The sequence below is a fragment of the Arabidopsis lyrata genome, assembly GCF_000004255.2.
Source record: "Arabidopsis lyrata subsp. lyrata unplaced genomic scaffold ARALYscaffold_7, whole genome shotgun sequence".
Lineage (NCBI taxonomy): Eukaryota > Viridiplantae > Streptophyta > Magnoliopsida > Brassicales > Brassicaceae > Arabidopsis > Arabidopsis lyrata.
In genome coordinates, this window is record NW_003302549.1 from 18,582,295 (window position 1) to 18,607,853 (window position 25,559).

The window sequence follows — 25,559 nt, forward strand, 5'->3', positions numbered from 1 at the left end:
AATTAGAATAGTTTTTAATTGGAAATTAGAAATGGAAAAGTTTTAGTTAGAAAGAAGAAGGATTTTTTTTATACAAAAATAGACATATTTTTAAATTAGAATAATTTTTATGAGTTTGTATGTTACACATTTGAGAAAAATCAACAATAAGAATACTATCTAGAATCATAATATACGCCAAATTATATAGTGAAAAGAGAATTTTATATTTTCTAGTTGGGCAAGATAAAGTGTAATATTTTACGTTTAAATCTAATGTTTGTAAATAGGAATGAGTCTATATATGAGATTTGTTGTCTATAAAGCAATTTTAAATACACCAAAACATGGTCAAAAAAACTTTATGAATAAAATCTCTCAGATATTTTTATGTTAGCTTTAATAAAAAAAAGGTCATGCAACTTATAAAAAAGAATGGAGTATTGAAAGATATGAATGAGGAAATACATACGATCTATCTTAAGAACTAATTCATAGTCGAATATATTATATGTGAGCCAATATAAGGTGAATAGAGAGTCGATTTCAAGAGACGACGAATAAATCATAGAAGATAACGATATAAATTGTAGTGAAAAATATGAGAAATATTTTACTGTTTTGGAAAGATAATGCACATGAGAAAACTAAAATCTTTTAAGATTCAAATGATTATATTTATGATCAAAAAATCGCATTGATAAAAGTTTTATATTAAAATCTCACGCAACGTGCGGTACATAATCTAGTTTTTATTAAATAAGCTAAACTATTCATGCTGTTAATTTGTTTTTATTCATGCTGTCCACAGTTGTTGTGGCTTTACGATTAAACACCAGAGCATTCCGAGCTTTCCACAGTCTCCACATTATCCAGAATGGTAAGAATCTTGTGTTACGACTTATTTGTTCGTCATTGTGAATGGTGAAGAGTTGTCGTAGCTTGTCTTCCATCGGTTTGCTAGGGTCGCATATTTGAGCAGTGGGAATTCCGGCTGCTCTCCATACTCCTTGGGCATAAGGACATGTAAATAAAGTATGGTCACACGTCTCCGGCACCGTGCAACACCGTGAGCAGTAGGGGTTTACATTTATGTTCCGACGTCTCAAATTATCCGCAGTTCCTATTGCTCGTGACCCCACTCTCCATAGAAAGTACTTTAATTTGGGAGTGATAGTCAACTTCCAAATACTCGTAGAGATATCAGGGAAATGTGCTAGTCTTGGTTGTGGAGTGTCATTATCTATCAGTAAGTTCATGGCTGTCCAATAACCAGACTTGACCGTGTAGTTCCCATCCTTCGTTGGGCTCCAAATATGTGAATCCGGCTTAGGCTTGAGAGGTAGATAGATTTGGGAAATAAGGTGGTGGTCTTCCGGATGGATTAGCCTAGCAATTTGGTCTTCATTCCATTGGTGCGACATTGTGTCAATTAGATTTTCCACCTTGAGTAGTGGTTCGGATGTTGGGAGTAGCCTAGGTGCCCTTGGTGGATTGGTTGGGAGCCATGGGTCAGTTCCTATTGATGTTGTTTTCCCATCACCAATAAGTACTTGTATCCTCCGCTGTAGGAGATCTCTACCAAAGCGTAGTGAGTTCCAACCATATGACGGTTGTGTACCTCTTGTAGCCGAGAAAATGGTGTCGTCGCGAAAGTAGCGTCCTTTGAGTATTCGATATAGGAGTGATTGTGGTCGTCGTAGAATTTTCCAGACTTGATTAGCTAGGAGTGCTTGATTAAATAGATGCAAATCCCAGAATCCCATACAGCCACTTTTCTTAGATGTTGCCATCTTCTTCCATGCTACCCATGAGAGTTTTCGTCTCTCTTTTGTTGAGCCCCACCAGAAACGTGCTATCATGCTATCAATATCAGAGCACAGCTCCATTGGCAATTGAAAACAATTCATTGAGTAAACCGGCATTGCGTATGCAACACTCTTAATTAGTGTCTCTTTTCCAGCCGGCGATAAGAACTTAGTTTGCCACCGGTCTATCTTATGTTGAACTCGGTTTTGGATATACTGGAAAGGGTCTCCTTGCCGTATACCGCGGCTTGGTTTGAAAGAACCATACGGACTGCCGTTAATCAAAACAGAGAAGGAGACCGAACGTATACATTCCATGATCCATTTCATCCAACAGTGTGCAAAACCTTTTCTCCGAAGCACTTCTTCCAAGAATCTCCATTCCACTCTATCATATGCTTTACTTATGTCAGTTTTCACTGCCATATACGAATTGGCACATCTTTTACGGACGCGTAACGAGTGAAAAATCTCATGAGCTATGAGCACATTATCGGTAATGAACCGGCCTGGTATAAACGCAGCTTGATTCTCCGAAACTATTGATGGCAGCACAGTTTTCAAACCTGGTATAAACTATTGGTTTGATTAAACCGTTAATTTTTTACTGATAATTTAACGATTCAACGATGTAATTAATTTAGTAAAATCAATAAAAATTCGGAATTATATTGAAAAACAACAAAAATTACATTTTTCTCATTTTTTTTCTCCTTTAATAACAACAACTAGTAGGCCTACAGGCTTTAAAGTGAAGCCCAAATAATAATAAAAATCCTAAATTAATAAACAAAAGAGAGTCTTCTTCTCTAAAAATCCTAACGGAAAAACAAAGAAAGAAGAGTTTTTTCGCTTAATCTCTACTCAATACGTTGAATCGTGAGAGAGATCTACAAAAGCTAAGAACCCTCACAAAGTAAAATTTCTCTTCTGGGTTTCTTTCTCCGATCGATCTGCTTCTGAAAGTGACGATGACGATGAGCTTTCTATAAAACCCATTACTACTACGAGATTCGATTTTTTAACAATGAAACTCTGGTCATGTTTGAAAATCCAGCAACAATCTCTTCAAATAGTCCTCATCTTCGTAAATCTGGTAGCAAATCTGTCTTCATTGATCCTGGTAAGCCCTAGCTTTCTATATACAATGCATGTTGTTAGATGCTGCTAATCTGATCTGGTTACTGAGAAAAAGAGATCTACTTGAATTTTTATGGAATTTCTTAAAATTGGATCATTGTTTAGGTTCAAACGGGCATTTAGGTGGTGGTGTATCGGATATGGGTGACCTTAAAGGTTCAAGTTCACCACTTCATATTACAACTATGGTTCCTTCTCCAATTTTCCTCTGGAGATTTAAGGTTTTGCTTCGTTTTTTTTCTTTCAGAATGATATTGTTTTAAGAGTGTATATCTCTGTTTAATTTGATCATAAAACTTTTCAGGTTGTTTTGTTTCTTTTTTGGGCTTTATGTTGCTGCAAGGTAAGATCTTTTTGTGTTAAGTTTATTGGTGTTACGATGTGAATTTTTGACGACATTGATTGTTTTGATGATATTGGTTGGAATAGATTGGATGGGATTCAGTTATGAGAATGAGTATCGACCTGCGGGATTTATTTTTGTATGAAGCATTTCTTTATTACAATCCTCTTCTTCTTGTGGTAAGTTCAGAGTCTATTCTCTTTTGGTTCTTTTTTTTTAGAGCTTGTTTCTCTTCTGATTATTATTTCTTGGTTTGTGGACTTTTGAATTCTTTAGACGATGATGGTTTGGCTGTGGGGAGTGAACTTATGGGTGTTCTCTCAAGGAAGTGTTAATTATGCCAAAGTCTTCGATCTTGATCATAACCACCTTACTCATAGAGAGATGTGGAAGGTATTTAAGTTTGATTTAAATGTTTCTATATATTGTTTTTGGGTTTCTTTGATATGAAGAAGAGTGCTACTATAACAGTAGACACACTTCTCTATTTTGGTATTGTTCTCAGTTAGTATCTGGATCTTGTTGTTTCTCTTTCGTGTGATATTTGGCTGCAGTGTAGCATGTGGATGACAATCATTGTCCCAACTAGCATGACGGCATATTTATATCTGTATTCTCATGGAGAAGTATCTTTGGCTGCTTCACAACCGGTTAGTTTTTGTCCTTCGTATAATGTTTATTGCAAATGATATGTTTGTTGCTTTACTCTGTTATCTCTTTGTATGCCAGATAAATCTGCTAAGGTATGTCTAAGCTTTTTATTCTCACTACTGCAGGTGCTCCTGTACATTGCTTTTGCTTTGGTTCTGATATTTCCCTTCGATATTTTCTACTTGTCAAGCCGATATTTTCTGCTGAGAACATTATGGAGAATAGCTTTTCCACTGCAGGTAAAGTGATAGACAGCTGTTGATTGAATTTAAACTTGCAATTGGCAAATCTCTAGGTTTTGCTTAATATCTGGTTTATAAGTGTTATGCTCGATCAGTGGCGTTTGTGTTTTGTTCAAACTCTTACATTACATTAAAATTTTTGTATAAATTCATTTAAGCATGAATATCTAATCAAGTTTTTTTGTTTCACAGCCAATTACATTTCCAGACTTCTTTTTGGCAGATATTCTGACCTCCATGGTAAAGGTATAAAATTTCAACCAGTTCTGTGAGAGAGCTTCCTAACTTCTAATAGTTATGTGGTTAGGAAGATACTGGTAGCAGGACACTTAGTATAACTAGTGCCTTTTTTATCGGCCAACTACTGGAATTAGTTCACATTTCTCTTTAGCATTTTATTTTGTACCGATAACTATTATTCTGCTGATACTTGATTTTCATTCATGATTTGACATTGGTAATTATATGCAGGTCTTTTCCGATTTAGAGCGGTCCGTTTGCCGGATGGTGCATAGACAGGTAATTGGTTTACCCTGTCAATTCATTTTTTGTGACATCTAATGTAGATTAGAAATCTCTTATGCTGGAGGAACTAGTTCCATTATTTCCTATGATCTGGAATATATAGATAGCTCTGTAGCTACGAAAAATTACCCTCCAAGACTGAGAAACCTGCGGGATATGATTTATCAGCCAATTTTTCGCTATCCTAGTTTTGCTGATACCCCAATGGAAATCCTGGTTGTCTGTCCAACCTTCACGGTCTCATACTGTGTTGTCTGTTGTGAAATGATGGAATATATGAGATTAAAGAGGTTTCCTGGACTTTCAGGTCGCAACAATTGCTTGGTTTGAAGCTGACGCTGTCTGTGGCAGTCATCAAATTGCAATCCCATTGGTTCTTGTTTTCCCCTACATTTGCCGTCTTTTGCAATGTCTTCGACAATACAAAGATACAAAGGAAAAATCATCTCTTTTAAATGGTTAAAACCTAACCTACGAGCATTGATGTTAAATTATCACATAATACAAAGAAAGATTTTATTTTCCTATCATCAATCTTATAGTTGATCTATGATTTTTTCAGCTCTGAAGTATTCTACAGCAGTACCCGTGATTTTCCTTTCTGCGCTTAAATATCATGTGATGCCCGAGAGCTGGACTTCATTTTACCGACCTCTCTGGCTTTTCTCAAGTGTCATCAACTCACTTTACTCATTCTACTGGGATGTAACTCGAGATTGGGACTTGAGGTAATAGTTTGAAACTGCATCTACCTATCCACTTAACAGTATTTGCAAACTTTTGTCACATCACAATCACAATCACATCACTGCTCTCTGTTGTGCAGCGGTTTCACTAAGATATTCAAGTTTAGCCGTCCAAGTGCCATATCAAACCTTTTATATGGCCGGCAATGGGTGAGATTCAGTTTCCAATGAAACCGCCTTCGTGTTCTCTCCATATTGTAATGTCTGAAACTGTCAAGTATTACGATGCTGCAGGTATATTTCTGGGTGATAGGGAGCAATCTGGTGCTAAGATGCGCATGGACATACAAATTATCAGCACATTTGAGGCACAACTACATAACGGTGTTCACAATGACAGCGATGGAGATGTTGAGACGATTTCAATGGGTATTTTTCAGAGTAGAGAATGAGTGGAACAAGATCACTAAATCACATCCAATGGGTGAGATTTCACTTGAAGAAGATAAACTACTTGGTTCTACTACGCCTCATGATGTTTAGCATCCAAATTTTTTGTTTATTTCCTCTAATCCTATGCAAAATTCTGGTTTTCCTGTTGGTCCACTCGGATTCTAGACAATTTTAGATTATACACAATTTTCATGAACTGAACCAAAATTTAATGAATGACAAATTAATAGAAATATATATTTTCATACTATTTTACTGAGACATCAGATTATTTAGGGAGATTTGCTATAATTTACGTACAAATGTTTTTTAGTTAACCTACCATAATTTTCCTATATTTGCTATGTTAAATTTCATCATCTTAAAATTAATTATTTCTAGAATGTATGTGTACAACATGTATATGAAATTTTAAAATAATACTAACAAAGTAATAATATTGAATTTCAACAGTAAACGCATGTTCTCATTTTCACATTTCATTCTCTATTTTCATTCTCACTTTCCTCTCTGTCTCATAATCCCAATAATTATTTTACGATATTACTCTATAATTTGAGTATTGCATTATTGTTCGGTTGTTACTTATTGTTTTCAATGTATTAATGTATTAATGAATGAAGTTCGTTACATATATATACATAATGAGAGGAGACAAATCCTCATTGGGTTAGTAAACCCTAAAGCCCAAAAGCCCACTAAGTATAAAATGGATCCTAAAAGGAGAATCTTCTAGAACATGGGCATGGGCCTTCTAGGACATGGACACGGGCCTTCTAGAATATGCATAAGGCCCACGGTTATGGAGTCCATCCAACATGTGGTTTATAACACTCCCCCTTGGATGACATAACCGTATAGATGCCAAAGGATCTCAGTAATACGCTCGGGGATGCTGCCTCATTAAAACCTTACCAGGAAAACCCATTGGGACAAAACCATGGTTAAGGAAAAAGAGTACAGCACGTATTACTCCCCCTGTTTTGGTCATCCCTGAAAGTCCTTAAGTCTCCGCATTCCAATTTGATGCGTGAACTTCTTCAATGTCGATGTTGGTAATGCCTTGGTGAAGAGATCGGCTGAGTTGTCGCTGGACCGAACTTGTACCACTCGAACTTCTCCATCCCTTTGCAAGTCATGCGTGAAGAAGAACTTTGTTAGAATGTGCTTCGTCCGATCTCCCTTAATATAGCCGTCCTTGAGCTGAGCGATACAGGCTGTGTTGTCTCCTCATATGATGGTCTTTGATGTTGTAGTAGCTGCGCCTTGAAAAAGGCTGCCTACGTACCCTTGGAAGGGATCAAGCCACACGTAGTTCCTATTTATTGATCATGCCATAATCTGATTTTACCTGCATCAGCAAAACAAACTAAACCAAAGCAAACTAGACCTTCTTTGGTTAGATCAGTATAGAATAAAACCCAAATAAACAAACATAGGAAGAATAGAATTTAAAATTTAACCAAACCTTCCTTCAAACCTTTCTAGTGCCTTTGGGTTGATCATGAACTAAATTTAGACAAAGGAGGTTCACGGCAAAACATATGTCTGGTCTAGTGTGGCTAGCCAAGTACATTAACGCTCCTATGGCACTGAGGTATGGCACTTCAGGATCGAGAACTTCTTCCTCATCCTTCTTTGGACCGAATGGATCACTATCCAATCCGAGGCTTCTCACCACCATTGGGCTGCTCAATGGGTGGGCCTGGTCCATATTGAATCTCTTGAGTACTTTTCAGTATATGCCTTTTGATGCACAAGGATTCCATTATTCACGTACTCAAGTTGCAATCCCAAACAGAATTTTGTCTTGCCTAGGTCTTTCATCTCGAATTCTTTCTTTAGATATTCGACTGTTTGGGCGATTTCCCCAAAGGTTTCGAGGATGTTTAAATCATCCACATATACTGCTATTATCACAAACCCTTTGTTTGCAAATTTCTTTATGAAGATACATTGACTGATGGGATCATTCTTATAACCTTCTCTGACTAGGTACTCGCTTAATCTATTGTACCACATGCGTCCACTTTATTTCAGTCCATAAAGCGATTTGTTCAGCCTTATGCAGTATTGGTCTCGAGACCCTTTCTTATCTTTATCTTTGAGCTCAATACCCTCTGGTAATCTCATATATATTATCCAGTGGACTTATATAAATATGCAGGCATTACATCCATTAGCCGCAAATCAAGTCTTTTTCTTTATATAACCAGACTTAGCAAAATTTAAATGTCTTAGCATCCACCACAGGGGAGTATGTTTCTTCATAATCTATCCCCGGTCTTTGTGAGAATCCTTGTGCTATAAGCCGTGCCTTATATCTCACGCTTTATTATTCTCATTTCTCTTTCTCACAAAGACCCACTTGTGTCCTACTGGTTTTATCCCTGAACTTAACTCCACGTTTATGGCTTCTTTCCATTTTAGCCAATCTGATCTTTGAGTGCACTCTAATATAGACGTGGGTTCATGATCCTCATTCATTTCAAGTGCTAACTTATATGCAAATATTTCATCGATGTCGACATCTTTGCGGTTCCATTGTATTCCAGACATGATATAATTTATTGAGATCTCATTATTATCTATCCCTTCAGAACCATGAGGATTGGCGTCCCAAATCTCTCTATTCGGTTCCTTAGGGTCTGCCGCGGCCATGTCTATGGTTTCCTTAACCTCGTTTCCTACTGCACCTTTCTTTGATTTTCGAGGATTTTTATCTTTGGAACATATTGGTCTACCACGTTTCTTTCGTGTGTTAGACTCGGTAGCAATTTCATTGATTCCCTTTTGGATATCAATACGTACTGGTGCATTACAAGCTGGTATGTACGTTTTTGTAACTTTCTTTGGGTCAGCAAAGGAATCTGGCAATTGATTAGCTAGCTTTTCAAATGTATAATCTTATGGACCTCTGATTCTCATGCCAGAGTCCGAGGATCTTGCCAATTTAAGGATGTTTGATTCCATTATATTTCTTTTATTGCTTTACCCAGCTTGTTCATCTCTCCACCTAAAGTAGGAAACTCGGATTCATTAAAATGACAATCCGCGTATCTAGCCTTATATAGATCACCCGTAGTTGGCTCTAGATACTTAATAATGGTGGGAGAATCAAATCCAACATATATTCCCATCCTCCTTTGAGGTCCCATCTTTGTTCTATGTGGTGGAGCAATCGGTACATATACGGCACACCCGAAAGTCTTTAGATGGGATATGTCTGGCTCATGACCCATGAGTAATTGGGATGGTGAATATCTATGTTCACTAGATGGCCTTATGCATATAAGTTCTGATGCATGTAAAACAGCGTGTCCCCAAGCGGCTACTGGGAGCTTTGACCTCATGAGTAATGGTCGAGCTATCATTTGAATTCGTTTAATGAAGGATTCCGCTAATCCATTCTGTGTATGTACATGTGCTACGGGATGTTCCACACTTACCCCCATGGACATACAGTAGTCATTAAACGCTTGGGACGTGAATTCACCGGCATTGTCTAGACGTATAGTCTTAAGCGGAAAATCTGGAAAGTGGGCTCGCAGTCTTATTATCTGGGCCAATAACCTAGCAAACACTTGGTTTCTAGTAGATAGAGACAAACATGCGACCATCTTGTCGATGCGTCAATGAGGACCATAAAGTATCTAAACGTCCCACATGGTGGGTGTATTGATCCACATATATCCCCTTGTATCCTTTCCAGAAAATTTAAGGTCTCTTTATTTACCTTAGCCGGTGATGGCCTTATAATGAGTTTCCCTTGTGAACATGCTTCACACGTGAGATTCTTAGGGATAACTCTTTTCTCTCTTAGGGTGTGCCCCCTTGAATTTATCATAAGCTTACGCATCATACTATGACCCGGATGGCCAAGCCGGTCATGCCATAAAGTGAATTTCTCGATGAACTCTTTGTTCATTGCCATATTAGCTTCGATCATATCGATTTTAGCATAGTAGAGACTAGTGGATAATGCGGGTATAGTCTCTAGGACTTTCTTATGTCCTTGGGTGATCTCTTTGTTCCCTTCACCCTTTGTTTCAATATGGAAACCATTCAATCTTATATCTTTGAAACTTAATAAGCTCCTCTTCGAGCTGGGTGAATATAGGGCATCGCTTAGTTCAAGATGCGTGCCATTTGGTAATAGAATATGGGCTTGGCCGTAGCCCTCAATAAGATTTGCTATACCCGCTAAGTGCTAATATTGGCATTTTTCATTATGAGATTTAGGAAAATATCTCTTATCTTTTGTGTGGCTCCACTATCCACCACAATTATGTTCTTGTCCTCGGCCATTTCTTATATGGACAAGAATCATGTTCTAAACATAAAATAATATAAAATAAATTCAAGCAAATAACAATCAATGAACACATAAAATGCAAAGAAAAACATAGAGGTTTTGATGTCGAAGTAAGATTTATCAACTTGATTCTTTTATGCAATCAGAAGTTTCATACTCTATTAGATCATCTTGATCATGTTCACCATCTTTATATACCAAATGGGCTTTAGGATTCTTCCCTTTTACACTCTCTTGATAGAGGTCACAACGATGTTTGGAAGTCCTACATATCTTAGCCCAATGGTTTCCCATTCCATATCTATGGCATACTCATTTGGTCGAGTGTTGTGGTTTGGAAATACCACATCGTCCTCGCCCTCGACCACGGCCGGAATTGGGTCTACATCCACGGTTATAGTGGTTCCCACGGCCGGATGAGTTATAGTGGCCACAACCACGTCCTTTCAATACCACATCTATGGCATACTCATTTGGTCGAGTGTTGTGGTTTGAAAATACCACATCGTCCTCGCCCTCGACCACGGCTGGAATTGGGTCTACATCCACGGTTATAGTGGTTCCCACGGCCGGATGAGTTATAGTGGCCACAACCACGTCCTTTCCATCCACCACGGTCACGGCCGTGTGGTCTATCACTTTAGACGTGGTTAGATTCTTTGGATTCTTTCTTATCCTCTGCGGCCTTATTGGCATTAGGTAATGGGGTTAATCTATGAGGTCGTAACTCACTGTTTTTATGAGTAAGTCATTATTTTGCTCATCTAGCAATAGACTCATCCACAGACTTATAGTTCTGGATTATGAGACTCTCAATAAGATGGTGGCTAATATTGCCTTGTATCTATCTTTCTCTCTTGGCATTCTTGCCTTATTAGATACATTCACCAAGTCCTTTTGACTTTAGGATAATCTTAGTATCCATTGCCCATTTTAAAATAATTATCTCCTAAGAGATTTAGGGCAGTAAAGTACAAGTTGTAATTCAACATCTACAAGGAAAAGTTTTGAGTCAAAATCATGTAATCGTTAGTGTCATGCGGTATTTGAGACCGAACCATGAATCGATTTACTTAGGGATTTGACTTTCCTCTTTTGCTTAGGATTAGATTTCCTCTTTTAATTAGGATTAACTTTTCCTTTTCCTTTTAGGATTTACTTTCCTCTTTACTTTAGGATTAATTTTCCTATTTCTAAATATTTCCTAATTTGATTAGGGTTTTAAGCATGTAATCAATAAAAAAAAGAGCAAACAATCTAACAACCTAAACAATCTCAATCAAGCCGATTTAAACTTATGGAATTTTCGGATTTGCGATTATAGGTTTAGATAATTAAAACTTCTCTAGCAACTTAGGCGAGTTTTAGCTTAAACGATAATCAACTTTTTCTAGCAACCTAAACGAGTCAAACAATCCAGCAAACAAGCAATCGGATCAAGCAAGCAATCGAATCATACAAGCAAAACAATCACTTAATCAATCATCATTCGTTTTTAGGGTTTCTCTTTGCTTAACTTTCAAGTTCAATTGTTGGTTCTTTAGCTTTAGGGTTTTGATGTTACCTTTCACCTTATGGGGTTGTATGGACTAGAACCGGGAGCTAAAGACTTCGGTAACTCACGCTGCTGCAATGAACCGCAAACAGTACCACGATGAACAGTACCGCGATGAACAGTGTCGCGATGAACAGTACCGCGATGAACAGTGTCGCGATGAATAGTGTCGGCGATAAACAGTGTCGGCGATGAACTGTGCCGCGATGAACAGTATCGGCGATGAACAGTATCGGCGATGAACAGTATCGGAGATGAACAGTGTCGGCGATGAACAGTGTCGGCGTGAACAGTGTCGGCGTGAACAGTATCGGCGATGAACAGTATCGGCTATGAACAGTACCGAGATGAACAGTGTCGGCGTGAACAGTACCGCGATTTTTAGGGTTAGGGTTTTTAGGGTTTTCGTTAAGAGCAAGTCGTGCTGATAACGTGTTGTAAACTTATTGTTTTCAATGTATTAATGAATGAAGTTCGTTACATATATATACATAATGAGAGGAGACAAATCCTCATTGGGTTAGTAAACCCTAAAGCCCAAAAGCCCACTAAGTATAAAATGGATCCTAAAAGAAGAATCTTCTAGAACATGGGCATGGGCCTTCTAGGACATGGACACGGGCCTTCTAGAATATGCATAAGGCCCACGGTTATGGAGTCCATCCAACATGTGGTTTATAACAGGATGGTTTAAGTGCTTAATCAAACTTTTTAATATAATTGGATGTTCACCTAATCGTGAGAGTAAATAATTGAAGGCGAACAATGGAATTTATCCCTACCACATTAAAGAAAAATATTATAAAATTTTAGGTAAAGAAAATAAAATATAGATAGATTGATAAAGAGAGTAGCACTAATAATGAAAAGCAAATTCCAAGTTGCCCACTTGCAAATCAATCTTTCACACAAATAAAAAGAAAGCCCATAATGTTCCTCTCTTCAAAGTGCCTATATCATCAACTCAAGAAAAAACCAAAAGACAATAAACTAAAATCCTTAAAATCAAGATCAGAGACATAGAGATGACGCAGATGCTTTCCGTACTCCGCCGTAACCTTCAAAACCTTCGTAAGAGCCCTCGCGTAGCTGACGAGACCGAGTTACCATCATCAAATGCAGGAGCCGGACCGGGAGTGGTAGCTAATGGAAGACGAGACGGGTTTAACTCCGTGATCATGCGGTTCCCGTTCTCGATCATCTCTTGCTTTGCGGTGCCGCGTGTTAGCGGGACGGATGGACTATGGATGTCCGGAGATTATGGCAGTGTCTCGGAGATTAACCATCTTATGGTTAGTGATAGCATGAGATACGCCATTTTAATGTAATAAACATATTTATAGTATAGTTTTGTGTTTTTTCTTTTCTTATCTCTACAATACAATTAATTTTCTTCTCAGTCTTACCTTTGTACAGTGTTAAATCTATGAGATGTAGAACAAGTTTTGTTCTTGTATAGATGCATATAGAAGAAGGGTTTTTTTTTTTTTTTTTTTGGTATTTGTAGCATATATAAGTTAAGCTTTTTAGTCATTTGTTTCCACTTTTTCTTGCCTGTTTTTTTTTTTGCTTTCCTAATCAATCATGAAATACCTATTTCTTACTTTCTTTCTCCTTAGTTCTTACTTCCTACCCCATTTTAAAAATAAAATAATCCTCAAATACATATTTTCTCTTTCTAGTTTTTAGATTGAAAATTACAGAAATCTTAAAACCATTGGTAGAAAATAAAATTGATTAAATTCACAATATAACTTGGGGATCTTGGGCCGAAACTCAATCTAATTCTCGGTATTAAAACAAGTTGAGTATGCTTTGTCATTTAATATGTGCACAATGGTTTTTTTTTGGGAGATTTACTCAGATGTTATACATTTTATATGAAATTATCAGAAACATACAGATCTTTTTTTTATTACTATCATATTTCGGGTATATTTTTTATACGCAGCGTGCCCCTGTTAAATGTTACAGGAAACAACGTAATTACAAAGAATGCCACTGCCACGTCAGCAAAGCCGCGTCGCCACGTCAGAAATCGCTGACGTGTATTAATGAACTCAGCCGTCGAGCGATATAGCGGCAGTGACGGCTGAGTTACGGTATGTTGCGGCTGATTTAAGAAAAATGGCTGAGTTATGAGCAAACGGCTGACTTACGAGTATAATCCAGCTTGGAGTTACGGCTGACTTACTAAATCTGTCTAAGTTATGATAAAATGGCTGACTTTCGAGCATAACCCAGCCTAAGTTACGGCTGAGTTTTCACCCGATGGTTGATTTGTCAAATTTTTGGCTGAGTTATTGCTTCGACACGGCTGACTTAACTTTTTCCGGCTGGCTGAGTTATCAAAGACGGCTTAGTTATGGGATGACGTTACGGCTGATTTATGTTTGAGTATCATAAATCAGCCGTAATGAGCTGGATTAACGGAAAACTCGGCCTTATTATGGCTGACTTAGTAGCGAAAGATTAATTACTAGAATAGCATGCAATGACGGCCGACTTATTAAACGACACGACTGAGTTAAATATTTTTGGTTGAGTTACGACAGTAAACGGCTGAATTTGGCTGCCGTTTTTTCGTTTTTTAATTACTGTAATAGTATTCATATTGCGGCTGAGTTAAAGTTTTGTTTGATGGCTGGTTTAATTAAGCTGATTTACATTTTCGTTTGGTGGATTACTTGCCACTTCATTAATTAAAAAATGACGTGGATGCAACATTCCATGTCATCATTCCATGTCATCATCATCAAAAGACAAAAAAATAGGGCCAAATTTTTTCAACTCGTCTTCTTCACCTGAGTTTTTCACTTCACCGGAACTTCCAATTCCTCATCGTCTTCCTCATTCTTCTTCAATTTATTTCATCCTTCTCCCGATATGGTTGATCCGGTTCCGGTAATTGGGTATAAAAACACAAATACGTATTTAACACCGATGAAAGAGGGTGTAGAGTTGTGCAGATAGATGCGAAAACAACGCACGAAAAACTTGTGAAGTTGGTGCTCGATGATAAAGTTAGAGGAAATATTGCGTCTCTTATTGTTTCGCTGCAAATTTACATGTCACGGCTGAGTTATATGCTTAAGGGAAGACGAAAGGTTCGGTCAATTTACATGTCACGGCTGAGTTATATGTTCCAGGGAAGACGAAAGGTTTGGTAAAATTACATTACGGCTGAGTTATATGCTTAAGGAAAGACGAAAAGTTCGGTCAATTTACATGTCACAGCTGAGTTATATGTTCCAGGGAAGACGAAAGGTTCGGTAAAATTACATTACAGCTGAGTTATATGTTTAAGGGAAGAAGAAAGGTTCGGTAAATTTACATGTCACGGCTGAGTTATATTCTCCAGGGAAGACGATAGATGGGTGTAAATTATATGTTACGGGTGAGTTATATGCTTCAGGGAAGACGAAAGGTTCGGTAAATTACATGTCACGGCTGAGTTATCATTCAGGGAAGACGTAAGGTTGTGTAAATTATATGTTACGGCTGAGTTACATCACGTTACGGCTGAGTTACATCACTTTACGGCTGATTTATAATACAGATCGGAAAGCAACATTTTTTTGGAGAAGACAATATGAAATTTATTGGTCAAATAACAACAATCAAATTAAGATTCGTAAAAATATGTTTGAGGGATACATAGGAGGAAGACTAAACCGTATGAATCAAAACATAGATAGAAGTAGAAATGTCTCCAAATAGATCGATTGAGAGGAAGATTAAACGAGAGACATGTAAAATCAAAGTAAAAGAGTAGCTATTCTTGATTTCAACTCAAACCTGTAACGAATCATGTAGAATTTCATAGATCTCTTTGTTTTGGGTTTTGATTTTTGATGACTTTTTTCGTGAGCGTGGTTGCGAGTAGATCTGACGAAGCTTTTGATTTGGGACCCTATGGCAAGCGTTGTGGCTGTGAGGTCTAGGAAGATCCAGCCCAATCCTGCAATTTGAAGATCTCTGTCAATGTTGTACCCAAGTTAGTTGCAGATTATTAGATCTAAAAGCTTTTCTTGGATTTGGAGACAAAAAAAAAAAGAGAAGAGGAAAAATGATCTAAAAGCTTTTCTTGGATTTGGAGACAAAAAAGAGAAGAGGAGAAATAACGTGAGTTTGAGGAGTGTGAGATTGGTGATGTGGATTAATGACATGGATAATCAAATTTTTATTTATTATTTTTAATTAAAAACAAATTAAAAATTATTAATTAAAAAAAAACTAATGAAGGGTGTTAATTGTAATTACACAAATGCTCAAAACATATGAGTAATTTTTAGAAAATGTATGATATTCTAGTAATATTCGAACTTTTGGTTAACATCTGAGTAAATATTTTTTTTTTTTTTTTTCCTCTTTTTTGGTATGAACGTACACGATGGTATTGGTTGATCATAATTCAAATGGCAGTAAATAATTGCGAATCCAAGTCTCTCAATCTTTAAATCCAAAATAGGTTCACACTGGTACGTGCATCTAAACGTATTGAAAAAGTGCCACTTAGTCTGCTGATCGGAGTAAAACAACATCGTTTACGTAGTTTCAACATTATACTATCCGAAAATAAAAAAAATATGGCGACAACAAAAATATCAAATATGGCATGCGAACCATAACTGGTGCCAGGTTAAAAAAAAAACAAAATTACATTGGGATTTGGGATTGGTCATATGTACTATCCATCCAAATCTCTTTATATGTCTTTTTTTTTTTTTTTTTTTTTGTCATCTAGAATTATATTATTGATCTTGAAATGGTACCAATGTGAAATACAAAGCCCAAAAAGGGAAAACTAAAGCCGGCGGACGACATGAAAGTCCCCGGAGACAAAGCCGGCGGAAAAAGAGATTTCCCCGGAAGCTAGGCCCTAAAAAAGGGAAACTAACATAGTAATAGAACAAAGCAAATGAGTTCAAACCACAAACGCAAGAGGTCGAAACCAAAAACTAAGAAAGAAGCACGAGACTTAAACCTTAAAAAACCAAAAGACCCAAGAAGACAAGTAACCCAAATCTTCAGAAGCTCAAGCGATTGAGATTTACCAAGGATGCCCGCGGCCAACCCGAAGATAACATCTACCTCCTCCTATCAAAATGAGAGCTGATCTCTCCAAACCAAGAACCAAAGCTTCATAACCCGGCAAGCAAGACAAAAGAGTTAAGGGAACCTCGAGCACACTTCCGAATACGACGACCGACAACTACTGCGTCCACTAGCGTCAAACTAGAAACCTGAGACTTCAATGGCTAGCCATCAACGAGATCAAAACCGCCGAAAACGGAGGCACCACCGAATCCCATCACGCGAGAAGAAAACCACCACAACGAAAGACACCGATGGGCTCGCAACACTCGTATGACCAAAAGGGAAATTTTATACACCCTCCCCTCACAGATCCGGCGACGACGCGCCTTCACCGGAGAGGAGAAGACACAGCGGCTACTCTTTATATGTCTATAAGAGTGAAATATAAAAGAAATTGATTAAAACGATTTTTTTTTTGTGGTTAAAGGAGTTTTAGATTGATAAACTAAGATCTTAAATGGGCAATTCAGATTCGGTTCGACCGGTGACGGAATAGTTTACTAAGTTTTTACGAATATTTGTCTTTTTCTTACCTTAATGGATGGTAGTCACACTCTCAATATGTGTCCCCTTTCACCTTTTGTTGCCCTCTCTTTGTAAAATCAATGGAATATGTTCTTCGTAAGCTATCGTTATATTCATATGAATTTTATCCTTCTTATTGAATTGGATGCTGTATATATATTCTACTATTACTTTGATATATCACGATTTTTATGTTTTTAGATTCATCAATAACGAATCAAAAGTTTATAATATTATATAGTAAGAAAGCATACCAAAGAAAAATTATTTTATCCTATAGACAAGTGTGTACATATATATTTTGTTTATTTACCTCAGTACCAATTATAACGCCATTTTGGGTCGATGATTTCTTATGATTTGCACAAAACCATCTAGGAAAAATAGATATGTAGATCTTTCTATTGGAAGACAATCAAGAAGGAAACAAATTGATACGTTCTACCAACACCGGTGTTTTTCGATAAATCTATTAACACTCAATTCGGTATTTAAACCATGAGAGTTTAGCATAAATGTTATAGTATCCTATTATGTATGTTTCAATGTTTGTTAGTTTTCGTTGCGTGTACTCTGTATAGAGTACTTGTTGTCTAAGCATTGTTTGTTGTATATGCTTGTTGTGTGCTTTGGTTGGTTTCTATAATTATTTGGGGAATGAAACTTAAGATTTATTACATGAAATGTCTTTTATTTACTCCACTTAATATACTGCATTTGGATAAGATTAAAATTATATATCTTTAAACTTTTGCGACATTTCTTACAAAATAAAAGACATTTCATTTAAAACGAAGAGAGAATACTCTTATAAGAAAAATATTCATCATGTGGTCAATTAATGACCTACTTCTTAACATTTATCAAACTAATCCTATACCTTAACTATACCATTTTTAATACTAAAATCTCACATCGTTCGTTATTCAAGTACTATATATACATGAAGCATGGAAGAAAAACGAAACACACATATAAAAGATTAATGACTCCATAAATCGATCTATCGATAACACAATGAATAAAATTGTATACATACAGACATGAGCCTACATATCAAATCAAAAAAGAATCCAAAATCTCGTAGAAGTAGAACAAATGAAACAAGAAGAAGTGTAGAAACAATAAGTGAAACTAGGCGTCCTGGTGATGCGGTCCAGTGGTGGTGGTACCATTGACGCCGTTAGAGTACTTGTTTGAAGTTGGTGCAGCAACTGTGTTACCTCCACGGCTCTTACGGCGAAGAACGATGAACCAAGTGAGTGGCTCAAGTATAAGGATACAAGCACCAAGAAATATGAGGATTCCAATGTAAGCCCATCGCCATTTATCTGCCGGGTCCAAAATGTCGAATCCTTTAAAGATGTTGATAATGGAGAGGATGATGGTTGTGTATCCAACGGTGTGATGGTACACGTTCCAGTACGTTCGATACTTGTGGTCTGGCTTTGGCCTTAGAAGCAGAGCAAATACTTGAAGTGTGGCAAATGTGAAGAGTGCTATTCCAAGGTTACGATGGGTTGAGTAAGATGTTCCCGGTGAGTCGTTACCAAGCTTGATTCCGGTAGCCCAACCAGCTACGCCGATAACGTAACCTGAGACTTGGAAGGCGATATGGAGATAGAACCACGTTGGATCGGCGAAGACTTTCATGTACCGAGCCATCATTGCACCCATTGGCATTAGTACTCCCCAGCTGACCGCATTTAGTACTCCATGCGTCTGTTTTTATAAAGTTTCCAATGTTTAGTTTATTTTTCAGAGTAATAAAATTTTATATTTCAACAAATAAAGTAAATAAAATTTAAGAAATAAGACTGTTCCATAGTTCAATTTTGATATTGGAAGGTAAGACAAATCTAGATAATCATTTTTATTTCTCTAAGATAGTCAAATATTTTATTAGCACAGAATGTCTAATAGTTTAAAATATTTGGAGAGAAAAATAAGGACGCGTAATTGAATTTTAAAAAGTTCTACAAATAAGACTTTTCAAGTCTTAATTTTGATTATGGAAATGGAGACAGAATTTTTGAGCTTGGTTAAAATGAAACCGTGACAGAGAGAAGTCCACTCTCTTTTTCAAAGAAAACCTAACAAATGCGTCATTAATCTTTGACTAACTTACAAGAAACTAAAAATTTATCACTTTACTATTACTACATATGAAAAGATCTACATGCTAGGGGCTTTCTATTAAATTATAAATTAATAAAATAATTGAATGCTTGGCTTTAATATACGCCATCATTTCATTTTCAGTATGTTGACAAAAAACGTCAATATGTGTTTGTCTTATTGAAGCAGTTATCATTTGACAATAACGTATTTATTTAAGACTAAAATTTCTCATCCACAATATTTCAAAATTATCATTCGTAAGTATACTTTTATTTGCTGGTATTAGATATCTCTAAACCAATTGTTAGAAAATTCTCAAAATACTATATTGTTTTATTTAAAAATTTATCATCAAAAAATTTAAATATCAAAAAAGAACCCAAATTATAGGTTTAATAAAGAATACTAAAAATAAAAAAGGGAAAATTCCCAAAAAAAACCTCAATTATTTTTTATTTGGACGTTTAATACCCAATTGTTTTCGGTTGGAAGAAAAATACACATATTAATAAAATTGTGCGATTTAATATCCAAACAATTAAATGTTGTTATTTTCATACTGACGATCTCACAACAAAAATAAAATTCCAATTTTACCCTTACTATTTCAATTAATTATTAACTTTTAGATTACGTCACAATAGTTTTTTATTTAAATAAAAATTAATTTTATAAATATTTCATTTCTTTGTTATCCCAAAAAAAAATTCAAAAAAATTTTCAAAATAATTTGCAGTTTATTTTACAAATATTTAATTTTAAAAATTAAAAATAAAATTAATTAGCAAAAAATTTAGAAAAAGTAAAAAAAAAAAAATTAGCCATTTTTATGAATTGATAAATCTTGAGAGAGACGATGAGATTCGGATTGAGATTTTGTCGAAAATAGTTTCATTCGTGAAGGATTTATATTCGAATAGAGAGTTTCTAACGACGAAAAAAAAGTTCATATTGATGCTCGTTGATATCATATGCATCACGACGAATCAAATCAAATTAGTTTTATTGGCGATGAAGATTTTGGATAGGATTAAAAGGAGATTGCGAATGGTTATCGAATTTGATGGTTGCAAAAGAGGACGACGGAGATTGTTTACCGGTAATTCTCGTAGATATTAATCGAAAAAATTAGAACCGAAGAGAAAACGTCTCTTTGACATTGCAAAGACGGAATAAGATTGTACAAATGACTATTTTTAATATTTTTGATTTTCTGTTAATGTTTAATTTTAAAATAAAATAATTATATAAATTTAAAATTTATTTTTTAGGCATCATAAAATAAAGCATTAACAAAATTAATTTTTATTTAAAGAAAAAAAATATCACCTTATTTAAAAGTTAATAATTAATTGAGATGATAAGGGTAAAATTGGAATATATTTTTTGTTGTGAGTTCGTAAGTATGAAAATAACAACATTTGATTGTTTGGGTATTAAATCGCACAGTTTTATTAATATGTGTATTTTTCTTCCAACCGAAAACAATTGGGTATTAAACGTCCAAATAAAAAATATATGAGGTTTTTTTTGGGAATTTTCCCAAATAAAAAAGTGGGTTCCAAATGATTTCCTAACTCTTACTTTACTTTTAGAAACTTTGATCATAAGGCTTAAATTTGTGGTAATTATATAAAATTTTCAAAGTAGTAGTATAATATTTTAGAGAAAGAATTGGACTTACGTTTCTCTTCTTCAGCCTGTCACCGGAACCTCCACCACCAGCTGATGCCTGACCTGTCCTGAAATCAATCCTACCACTCGATCTCATATTGTCTCCTGAGGTTTGATGACTCGCAGGAACACCATTAACAACAGGTCCCACCTGCCAAAGCTGGTTGGCCGTGATCAAATTCGGGGACAACTCAAGAGTTGCGAAGATCGTAGCCTCGCCATTGACCAGAGTTGCGGAGACGCCACTCACACCGAAACTTAGGCTACTACGTTGGAGCTGCGTGCCGTAGGAACTCACGGAAGAGGTATAGGCCTGGAATTGACCACTTGAGTTGGTGAAGGCTACGAGAGCTTGTGTCCCAACCATCTGAGTACTACTTGGGTTAAGTCCCCAAGCAACCCAAGAAGAAGAAGAGGTTCTAGGGTGGCGATAGGCGATTGAAACGGTGCCGTTTGATTCGTTGTAGGTCCAGTGGAGGAAAGAGCCTAAGGCCGAGAGGTCGGAGCAATCGGCGAAGGCGAGATTGTTGGTGAACCTGTGTGTGTTACAAACTGACTGGCCGTTCACGGTTAAGACAAGGAGTGTGGCCAAGACAGCGAACAGAGCCAGCTTTGGAGATTTTGTTCGATCCATGTCTTTGTGTTCTGTTTTTGAAGGTTTGGATTGGATTTGTGAGTTATGTGTTTTTGAAGATATTTATAGAAGAAACGCAAACGCGGATGCTTTTTTAAAGGCTACCAAAGTCGGAAGCGGTTCTTTGTTGACTAATTTTGCCCATTTTGTACCTTTCTCTTTTTCAGATATGACGTAAGCATAACGCACATCTTTGTCAAATTTAAGGGTTTTGTTTATTTAATCTTTTTAATACCAAGATTATAATATGATTAGTGAAAAAAAAAATCCCCATTTTTCTGTAAAGTAAAAGTCAGTACTACGTTATAGACCAGGAATAGTTCGGGAATGTTTATCTCGTTTCCCTTATTTGGGCTCAAGATCCTCTTCTTCTGTTAGAGTATCCCAATCTTTAGAAGATAGAGTTTGTGGCTGGAAAAACACAAGTCCCGTAGCACAATCCCACCGTTTATCTCTTTAGACCTAATTATTTGTGCAAATCATTTCAAGCTTTGAGAGTTTCTGCCTCCCTTTTCATCTATCACTGTAGCTCATCTTCAATTCCTTCATTTTCTCCATATCTTTCGTCGGGTTTTCTCGCTGGGGGTGGTGGTCAAGGATTTTCATTTTCTCCGGTTCTGGTTATCGGTGGAATAGAGGTCTTTCACGGTTTCTCCATTCCGATTTCGACGCTTACACCATTTTTTCCGTTGGATTATCTAGCTGGTTTAGGTGGTCAAGTGTTGCTTCTTCTCTGGTTCTGGTCTTCGGTGAAACAGAGGAGGTTTCTGAAGTGGTTATTCAGCTCTTACGGTTTCTGAAGTGTTCGGTTTGTGTTTCTTTTTCCTGCGAATCAAAGTTGGTTCTCATGGTTAGGTAGTGATGTCGGCGGCAATGGATAGAGCTTTGATGGCCTTGTCTCTCGACGAGGAGGATATTCCTTTTGACATGCCGGACTTGCCTTAGTATAGTTGTTGCGAGAAGAACTCTTTGAGTGTGGTGGGGCGTCTACTTAACCCTGATCATCAGAGTATGTCTAGTTTGATAATGAATATGCCTAGGAAATGGCAAAAGAGTGACAGAATCAGAGGTATTGCTCTGTCAAATGAAAAATTCCAATTTATCTTTAGAACAGAGCATGATTTGGTGGAACTCTTGGAGAAAGGCGCTCATACTTTTAACGAATGGTCTATTGCGATTGAAAGATGGTCGGAATCGCCTCCGCAGGATTCTCTCCAATTCTTTCCGCTTTGGGTACAAATTCGTAACATTCCGGTCAATTACTACACAAGAGATGCGATTATGTTGCTCGGAGAACTTATTGGACAGGTCAAGGAACTGATCTTTGATCCAGACAAGCCTCAAAGTCAAGAATTCGTCAGAGTAAAAATCAGTTTCGATGTCTCCAAGCCTCTCAGGAAATCAAAGGTAATCAACCTCCCAAAGGGACAGACAGCGACCATTTTGTTTCACTATGAACGTGTTCAAAAAAGATGCTACCATTGTCAAAGGCTTACACATGAACAAGATGTATGCCCCATTCTGATTAAACAAAGGCAGGATCAAGCTTTGGAGAGGAGAATGGGAAAAAAAGTTGCAAAGCCGCCTCCTCCTCTTGTAATAAAGAAATCCGATCCTCTTTTTGGAGTTCTCAGAGAAGATCAAGTCGGTATTCATCCAATCATGGGTCGGCCTCGTATTGATCCGGTTGTGCTAGAAGGAATGAGACAGTATATTCTTGTGGCTGAAGGTGAAGAACGCAAGATAAGAGAGGAAAGGGTAAAATTTTTGGTTGCTGATGCTGAAAAAGATCAAATGGTACAAAAGACTGTTTTGCGGTTAGAGCCAGCTCCCCTGGTTTCTAATGACTTCAACAAGCAGAGAGGCATTGTTTTTGGTTATGATCCCCTAGTTTCTCCTGCTGTTTCTTCAAATGAGATGCTGCTACACAAGAATCAGAGTTTAGAAGGTTCAGTGGTGGTCAAATCTGCTGAAATTGGAGATATAGGTCCTGTTTTGGTGAACTACTCAGGAGACTCCTCTTCTTCACTGTTTTGTTCAACGGAATATGTCCCTGGTGTCTTTGAAGCCGGTACATCCGGGACAAAACAGAGAAAGTCCAAAACTAGGAGAAGACCTCACATTAGTAAAAGATCTCATAAAGGTGTGGGATCTCATTCACAGAGTGGTTGTTCTGCCAAGAAGGAGGGACTGGCTGAAGGTGTACAGGAAAAAAGGAAGGGTATCATGGTTGGAGAAGTTTCAAACAAAGTCGCAAGGCGCAAAAAACCCGAGATGGTCCCAATTGGGGGACTGTCCATCATCTAATGAGCATGATGTGCTGGAACTGCCAAGGATTGGGGAGGCCTCAAGACTTGACAGTTCAGCGTCTCTTGGAAATGCGTAAAAAATATTTTCCGGAGATTTTGTTCTTGATGGAGACCATGAATATTAGGAATGTTATTGTAGATATTCAAGTTTGGTTGGGTTATGATCGAGTTTTCACGGTGGATCCGGTTGGAAGATGTGGTGGTCTTGCTTTGTTTTGGAAGAAAGGCATCACTGTGGATTTTATCTCTTTTGATAAGAATCTTTTGGATATGGACGTGATGTTTGGTGATCGCAGGTTTTTTGTTTCTGGCATTTATGGAAATCCAAGAAGTGAGCTGAGACATATGGTTTGGGAAAAAATCACAAGAATCGGACTGCAAAGGACTAAGACGTGGTGCATGCTTGGTGATTTTAACGAAATTCTCCACAATGGTGAAAAGCTAGGCGGTCCTAGAAGAAATGAGAATTCTTTTGTGGATTTCTCTAATATGCTTGAGGCTTGTGGAATGATTGAGCCTCCTAGTTCTTGAAATTGTTTCACATGGGGAGGTAGAAGAGGAGACTTATGGATTCAATGTAAGCTCGACAGAAGTTTTGGTAACAAAGAGTGGTTCAAGTTATTTCCGGTGGCAAATCAGAAGTTTCTTGAGAAAAAAGGATCTGACCACAGACCGGTTTTACTTCATCTTTTGTCCTCTCAAGATTCTTATAGAGGTTCCTTCAGATTTGACATGACAAGCGTATGCTCCATCAACCTATGGTTCACGAAACGGTTAAACAAGCCTGGAATGCCTCGGTTTCTCAGTTTGGCCTCTCTGTTTCCGAAAGTTTAAGAAGATGTAGGAAAGCATTGAGCAAATGGAAGAGGTTTAATGATACCAATGGTAAAGAGAAGATTAACCAGATTCAACAAGATATTGAGTTTGAGCATTCTTCTTTACATCCTTCTTTTGCTAGAATGGCTTGGCTTCACAAGGAAATGGTTATTGCTCATAGAGAAGAAGAAAGTTTTTGGAAACAGAAATGCCAGAAAAAATGGCAAAACTCAGGGGACATAAATACTAAACATTTCCATGCTTCTGTCAAGGCTGATAGGTCCAGAAACGGTTTAGATGAGCTGAGGGATGACACAGGAATTACTCATAGATCGGAAGCATCAAAAGGAAACGTGGCTGCCTCTTATTTCCAAGATCTTTTCTCCTCCTCTTATCCTCCTAACCCTTATGCTCTTTTTGAGGGATTCATACCAAGGGTTTCTGAGGCTTTGAACAAGCTGCTTTTAGCAAAAGTCACTAAATAGGATGTGAAAGAGGCTGTTTTCTCAATCAAACCAGCTAGTGTCCCGGGAGCTGACGGTATGACGGGACTATTTTTTCAGCAATATTGGGATATTGTTGGGGATCAAATGACTGTTGAGGTACTGCTTTTCTTTGAGGAGGGTGTCTTTCAAAAGGAATGGAATTTCACTCAAATTGCCCTGATACCAAAAAAGGTCACC

At 37.1% G+C, this 25,559-nt stretch overlaps 3 protein-coding genes and 1 long non-coding RNA gene across 4 annotated transcripts; 2 read left to right on the top strand and 2 right to left on the bottom strand.

The window, feature by feature from the left end:
- Positions 1-2,524: 2,524 nt before the first annotated feature.
- Positions 2,525-6,077, top strand: LOC110226751 (SPX and EXS domain-containing protein 1). Its single transcript, XM_021019328.1, has 13 exons — positions 2,525-2,910; positions 3,033-3,148; positions 3,232-3,270; positions 3,357-3,449; positions 3,547-3,663; positions 3,825-3,920; positions 4,047-4,160; positions 4,356-4,409; positions 4,635-4,682; positions 4,996-5,146; positions 5,251-5,416; positions 5,515-5,584; positions 5,669-6,077. Exons 1-13 carry the CDS (start codon positions 2,829-2,831, stop codon positions 5,915-5,917), a joined length of 1,395 nt encoding a protein of 464 aa, XP_020874987.1. The 5' UTR covers positions 2,525-2,828; the 3' UTR covers positions 5,918-6,077.
- A 6,406-nt stretch (positions 6,078-12,483) lies between these two features.
- LOC9306514 lies at positions 12,484-13,186 on the top strand. Its single transcript, XM_002868387.2, has one exon. It carries the CDS (start codon positions 12,723-12,725, stop codon positions 13,023-13,025), a length of 303 nt encoding a protein of 100 aa, XP_002868433.1. The 5' UTR covers positions 12,484-12,722; the 3' UTR covers positions 13,026-13,186.
- Positions 13,187-16,414: 3,228 nt separating this feature from the next.
- On the bottom strand, positions 16,415-17,567 carry LOC110226187. Its single transcript, XR_002330264.1, has 2 exons — positions 17,331-17,567; positions 16,415-17,166 (listed from the first exon to the last, which is right to left on the bottom strand). It is a non-coding gene; the product is annotated as an uncharacterized LOC110226187 (long non-coding RNA).
- A 730-nt stretch (positions 17,568-18,297) lies between these two features.
- On the bottom strand, positions 18,298-21,998 carry LOC9304506 (cytochrome b561 and DOMON domain-containing protein At5g35735). The gene is made up of 2 exons (XM_002870397.2): positions 21,128-21,998; positions 18,298-19,044 (listed from the first exon to the last, which is right to left on the bottom strand). Exons 1-2 carry the CDS (start codon positions 21,749-21,751, stop codon positions 18,457-18,459), a joined length of 1,212 nt encoding a protein of 403 aa, XP_002870443.1. The 5' UTR covers positions 21,752-21,998; the 3' UTR covers positions 18,298-18,456.
- Between the last annotated feature and the right edge of the window lie 3,561 nt (positions 21,999-25,559).